Here is a 6,382-nt window from a genome sequence, read left to right as displayed (position 1 = left end):
AAGATGCTGCGCTATGGCACTACATCCCGAGCTTCAATGCCGAGATGCTTCGCGTAATTCACAACGACTTTTCAAATGATGCGCAAGCTGAATTTTTGAAGTGCAGAGCCCTAAGCGCCATCCTGTCTGAAGCCCCTAAAATGCCCATAAATGTATTCTTGTAAATAGGGAAGCAGCTATCTATAGCTTTGGTGATAAAAGTGCAGGGTCTTTCCTAGGATTTTGTGGCCTTAGCCTTGGACAAGGCATCACTGATGCCAAAGAGATAGCCGAACGCATTGGTGACAAACCATCAGTAAAGACTCTCACCCACGAGGCTTTCACCAAGCTCATCAAGCGAGTTGGCTAGATCCAATGTACTCATTTGCCTTTTGTGAAAATCAAACAATTAATGACATCAAGATGTTTTTCGAGCTGATTCTAAGTTTTATCTTCTTGATGTGTTTATATGTTGTTGTCGTGTCCTGTCATGATGTTTCAATCAATTTTTGTGAACGCTCGTCTGCCACCGCCCGTCCGACTTTGGCTCGACTCAACGGGCCGATTTCTCCTGCGTATGGCCCCAAAAGGGTAGATCAGCTGTGCGGGGTGCGTCGGGGCCGAGGGGAGGGGCCGGTGGTCGCGCCGTGGAACCTGTGTGCCACGGAGCGACTTTTGCCTATTTGACCTGGCGTATGGCCCCAAAAGGGTAGATCAGCTGTGCGGGGTGCGCCGGGGCCGAGGGGAGGGGCCGGTGGTCGCGCCGTGGAACCTGGTCAAACAGGCAAAAGTCGCTCCGTGGCACACAGGTTCCACGGCGCGACCACCGGCCCCTCCCCTCGGCCCCGGCGCACCCCGCACAGCTGATCTACCCTTTTGGGGCCATACGCAGGAGAAATCGGCCCGTCGAGTCGAGCCAAAGGTCAAACAGGCAAAAGTCGCTCCGTGGCACACAGGTTCCACGGCGCGACCACCGGCCCCCCCTCGGCCCCGGCGCACCCCGCACAGCTGATCTACCCTTTTGGGGCCATACGCAGGAGAAATCGGCCCGTCGAGTCGAGCCAAAGTCGGATGGGCGGTGGCAGACGAGCATTCACATGAGGTCGAATGTACATAGCGACAACAATTACATGCAAAAGACTACAATTACCTTGACAAGACAATAATCACTTGTAATAGAAAATAACTTTTTTGAAAATCGACATGGTTTTTCATTAATCAAATTGAGATTACAAAACACGGATTTGTTGCATTACAAAGGCTTCCCCTATCTAGTGAAAGAGAGCTTCCTCTCCACGGATACGTCTAGCTAGATGAAGATCAGATGGCTTCAAAGTGACACGTTTTGCATGCACCATGCACAAAACCGCGTCTTGGAAAAGCGAAACCAAAATATCCTCGGCACCTTGTTGCAGAGCGCCTAGTGCCGCCGCTTGCACACGATTGACATCCCGGCGCTGGTCGTGGATAATCTCTTTGACGAGACGCCCAAAAGGTGCCTTTGGAATAATTGGTGTGCAGGTCTTTTGATATTTGCGAATTTCTCTAAGGGCAACTGTCCCTGGTCTCCACCTTTGCTTCTTCTGCGTTGTTGGGGGCGGTGGTGCTTGCGCGTGGCGAGTCCAAGCTGGCGTGTCATTTTTAAACTTTTGTCGCTGCTCTTGGAAGTTATCGGAAGGGGGTTCTGTGCGTTTAGAAATGGTTTTCCCCTTCTTAGCCTTTGCAGGTGTTGGAGTTTTCTTTGCCTTTGCAGATGGAGTCTTCTGAGTTGCTCTCTGCTCTGCCTCCTTCCTTACTCGCTCCTCTTCATCTTTCCTTTCTTTTTCCTCACGAAGCCTCTGTGTGTTTGCTGCCCTGGCTTCTCGTTCAAGCTTCTGTCTCTTATTTTCTACTTCCTCAGCTGAGAGTTTTCTCTTTCCTTTACCAAGTGCACGAGCCAAGACTCGGTCTAGCATTGCATTGAGAATCCTATTGCTCGGCAGGTGCTCCCTTTCTACTGTGTCTTCATTTCTCCTCTTTGTATATTCTGCTCGAAGACTTTGTATAGCCGCTTCCAAAATTGTGTCATCTTCGTATCCGGCCATTCGCAGGTCAGCAACAAATCCGTGAGCTTTTCTGTTAAGCCAATCCTCCTCCGCAGCAAAGAATGCTAATCTTCTCTTGTTGCTTGCGGCGGCCTGAGCTTCTTCTACAGCCTTCTTATCTGCCTCCGCCTTCCTAACTGCCTCGTCTTCTTCCGCCTTCTTGGCAGCCTCATCCTCCTGTGCTTTCTTTGCTGCCTCGTCCTCCTGTGTTCTGACGGTCTCTTCGGCTTCTTTTCTTGCTCTCTCAGCTGCCTCCATGTCCTCTGCTTCTTTGTGTAATCTCTTCACTTCTTGGCATTCTTGGGCTTCTTGGGCCTCTCGCTCAAGCCTCACACGCTCAGCTTCCAGATCCATTTGGGCTTGTGGGTAAATGTTTGGGATTGCAGTTCTATGTGCCACCGGTAAGGGCCCAAGGTCTTTGAAAATGTCATCCTGCGTATTGGAGGGAGGATCATTTGGGGGCTCCATGTGCGTGAGATATTAGTGCACGAGCGAGAGAGAGAGAGAGAGAGAGAGCGCGAGAGAGAGTCAAGGGGAGAGGAAGAGAGAGAGCTCACAAGTCAAGACTTTTAAAAATGACTATAAAACTCACTGATATTTATAGGGGGCCAAAATTACAAAAAAGTCAATTTACAAAATGAACGCGCCAAAAAGTGGCGAACAAGAATTATTGGGTGGGTAACCACACGCGGCCATTTCTTAGTCGACCACTGTGCCATTGCCTCGCTCTTTCACGTGCCATTGACGCATTGCACCCTTCTCTTTTGCCTTGCACCTATTGCCTTGCACCTAACACCTTCATGATTTTGCGCCTCAAAGACAAATTTCCGGCTCGCTTTTGGGCCTTTCTCCCAGTAAGTGCACGGTAAAACCAATTGAACATTTCTTGAAACGCATTGCTGCGAACCTTGCCACCGCCATGACCCGTGTTCTTAAAATAGGCCGCCTTGGCTTGGTAATGTGATCGTTCCATGCCTTGGTTGCTCCAGAGTGCAAGAGACCCATATTCATCTAGAAAGAAGGAACTGTGCGCATAGAGAATATGCATGTAGTGTGTTATATGAGTTTCCCCCCAAGCATCGATCATTTCTTCTGTGAATCTGTCAATCGAAGTCTTGAATGTAGCTATCTCTGCTTCATCAAGATACGGGCGCTCAAGAAGCCTCATCATCTCATCACAAGCTTCCCACACATGTGCACGCTTCAATCCTAGGTTGTTACATCACAAATCTGCTTCCATAATTCAAAATGTGTATGGCTTTGAGCCTCACCATAGTTTGAGAGCAAGTGTCTTGCTTTTGCACCACCCATACATATCTTATTAGGGTTATCTTGGGTACTTGATGGGTTTTTGCGATCCTTAGAGAGGGCGACAGCACCTGCGTGAAGCCCCACGGCGGATGATAAAACAACTTCAAGCTCTTTGATGCCCTGTTCTCGCCGTGACTCTGGCTCCATGTTCCAAGCATAATTGATGTGGAGCATCAACAATTTGTCCAGAATTCTAAGTCTTGCGTGCAAGGTACACACATGTACTCGCGACAGTGGAATTGAAAGAATAGGGTTCCAAGTAGCATCCTCCTCTGCGCGAGATGGTGCCTTGCTTTGATTGCAGCTCATAATTCCATTGAGTCAGACGTGCATACCCTTCCCTTTTTGTAATTGATTTGAGCCCTTTGCACTTGCCTGCTTACGACCTTTCACCTTGGTTGCTTGTTTGGCCTTCCCCACTGCGACACTTGGCATCCTTGGGGATGACAACAAAAGATGCATGGAAACAAAGTGTTAGCACCGCTTTTAGTTCCCAACATGCATTTGAGGGTCTTGAGATCCCCACCAAGGTGCCACTCTATTTCAAAGTGACCAGTGCCAGGCACATGCAAGACTTCACCATTTGATTGCCTGGGTATCTTCTTCTCAGACTGCACTCCAAAGTAATCTTGCTTGCATCGCTTTGTGTGCAAGTTATTCTCCGCATCACCTGTTTCATCTTCGCCGTCTAAGCTCTTTCGCTTCAATGCCCTGCTCATGAGTGTCAGACTTGTACGTTCCACCCTTTGGCCCTTTACAACCTGACATTCATCCAATTTGAGGACAAATATAGCCTTTCCATCCGTCTCCTCTAATGTCATATCATAAAACTGAATCATAGCTCGTTGAAGCGCCTCCACCTCGACGTAAACATTGTTAAACTTGTTGTAAGCAAAATCTTTTGAATTTGACATTAGCATGCTACCATCCACCCATCTGTAGCCGCCTAGCAAGTCGGCAATATTGTTGTTTGCTGACTTCCTTGCCATAACTATATTGTATGGTGTTGGAAGTATAGATCGTGTCATTCCTTTGCCTCGTAGACGTGCTGTGATGCAAGTATACAAAGCCTTGTATCCCTTATCACTGATACCTGCTGTGTCGCACACAGTGAGCATGTCAACGGGACTGACAATCTGCTCGAATTCCTTGAGAAAATACTTTTGAATCCTGTCACGCAACACACCATTTACTGGATTGGTTATCATATTGATTACTTTCTGCTCTGGAATAATGTGCTCAAGGATAGACTCCTCAGTATTGGAACAACCTAATATTGCTTTAGCACATTCCCTGGACATCACATAGTTCAGAGTCAATGACATAACTATATGAAAAAGGAATGTAATGCTAGTTTTGAAGCGGTGATTACCTTGTTTGACGCACACGTCGCTTGCGAGCCCCCCCATCTTTGGAAAGAAGACTCAGAGGCTTGCGCTTTCGCTGCCTTGCATTATATCCCACGGGGAGGTGAGTGAAATGATCGACACGTCGGCGAAGGTTCCGAGTTGAGTTTCAAAGACGGAGATAGTTCTCTATAGCTCGATCCCTCCTTTCCACACCTTTATCAAGCTTCATCTTCTGCTCTGCATCCTCCTTCTCTAGATCCTTGACTCGAGCCAGCATATGTTCCTTTGTGGCCATGAAAGTTGATGCACATTCTTCCTTTTCTGCCTTGCATAATTTTAGAAGCTTCCTGAGGTGATTTTGATTTGAGAGTTCCTGCAAGTACAAAGAATAGAGCCTCTGACAGTACCCTAAGAAACCATTATAACCATCACCCAAGAAGCGTACGACCTGCGTGATATTACGAAAAGGGGGAGGTGCACCAGTCTGTGGATCAAGGGGATAAATGCTTCCATCAGTCCAAAGATCAATGGCTTTTGCACCTTGAAGTCGTAGCACCTCAGCAGGAATACATCCCTTCGTTCGATTACTTCGCATTGTGGCATACTCCTCGTCTAAGTCCACGTGCAAGCGAAACTTTGATTGCTTGTTGGTGATGTCCCGTAGAGCCATTGTACCTAGCAAATGGAGATGGAGATGTAGATGGATACAGAGATGGAAATGTGGATGGTGATGGAGATGGAGATGTAGATGGATACAAAGATGGAAATGTGGATGGTGATGGAGATGATGGAGATGGAGGATGGAGGTGGAGGATGGAAATGTGGATGGTGATGGAGGAGATGAAGATGGAGATGGTGATGGAGATGGAGGTGGAGGAGATGCAGATGGATATAGAGAAATGGAGGCCTTGAGGAGATAGATATGGAGAGCTTGCTAGTGATGGAGATGGAGAGCTTCAGCTTGCAAGGATGTGTAGATCTGTACCTTCACAGGAGGGGATGGTGAGCTCTTCCATGAGAGCTGGTGGAGAGGATGATAGATATGGAGAGCTTGCTAGTGATGGAGATGGAGAGCTTCAGCTTGCAAGGATGTGTAGATCTGTACCTTCACAAGAGGGGATGGTGAGCTCTTCCATGAGAGCTGGTGGAGAGGATGATGGAGTAGGAGGTCCAGATCTGCAGGCCATGGCTCCTAGAGAGAGAAAAAGAAGCCCTTACCCAAGTAAAACACCCTAAACGCATTTTAGAGAGAGAGTGTAGAGAGAGAGTGGGATCTGCAGCACCTCCAAAAAGGGAGGGAACAAAGTGACGAAAATTTTCAAACATTCTTTGTGAAAGGTACTTCACTACAAGACAAAAAGGCAGTTAGGTCCATATTCCTTCCCAAGGACAGAAGATCTAATGATTAGATTACCTTTTGGCCTATTTTCTTTTTTGTAGAAAAGAAAAAATGCATTTTCAGGCCTAGGCCACTAGCTTGGTCAAAGCTTGATTAGCATTTTAAGCATTTCACTAAGTGTCCAAATAAAAGGGCCCAAGAAGACCCCAAACAAGTCCTAATGCAAAGAATTGATGAAAAGAGGAATACACAAGATTGCGATGTCATTAGTAGCTTTGAGGGAGCTAATGGAAAAATGGATGATTATTGTGGCACAATCC

General features: G+C 47.4%; 1 protein-coding gene across 1 annotated transcript; it reads right to left on the bottom strand.

Annotated features, from left to right (window-relative positions):
- Positions 1-4,600: 4,600 nt before the first annotated feature.
- Positions 4,601-5,682, bottom strand: LOC147634171 (uncharacterized). The gene is made up of 2 exons (XM_086804554.1): positions 4,747-5,682; positions 4,601-4,667 (listed from the first exon to the last, which is right to left on the bottom strand). The coding sequence occupies exon 1, from the start codon at positions 5,391-5,393 to the stop codon at positions 4,890-4,892; it is 504 nt and encodes a 167-aa protein (XP_086660680.1). The 5' UTR covers positions 5,394-5,682; the 3' UTR covers positions 4,601-4,667; positions 4,747-4,889.
- Between the last annotated feature and the right edge of the window lie 700 nt (positions 5,683-6,382).

The sequence above is a fragment of the Cibotium barometz genome, chromosome 11 (genome assembly GCF_041138505.1).
Source record: "Cibotium barometz isolate CiBa-2024 chromosome 11, ASM4113850v1, whole genome shotgun sequence".
NCBI lineage: Eukaryota > Viridiplantae > Streptophyta > Polypodiopsida > Cyatheales > Cibotiaceae > Cibotium > Cibotium barometz.
The sequence above is the reverse complement of the archived record's forward strand: the minus strand, read 5'-3'. Positions and strand labels throughout refer to the sequence as shown.

Excerpts from the sequence above, each read along its gene's own strand:
- LOC147634171 (XM_086804554.1), bottom strand. The coding sequence starts at position 5,393 with ATGGCTCTACGGGACATCACCAACAAGCAATCAAAGTTTCGCTTGCAC.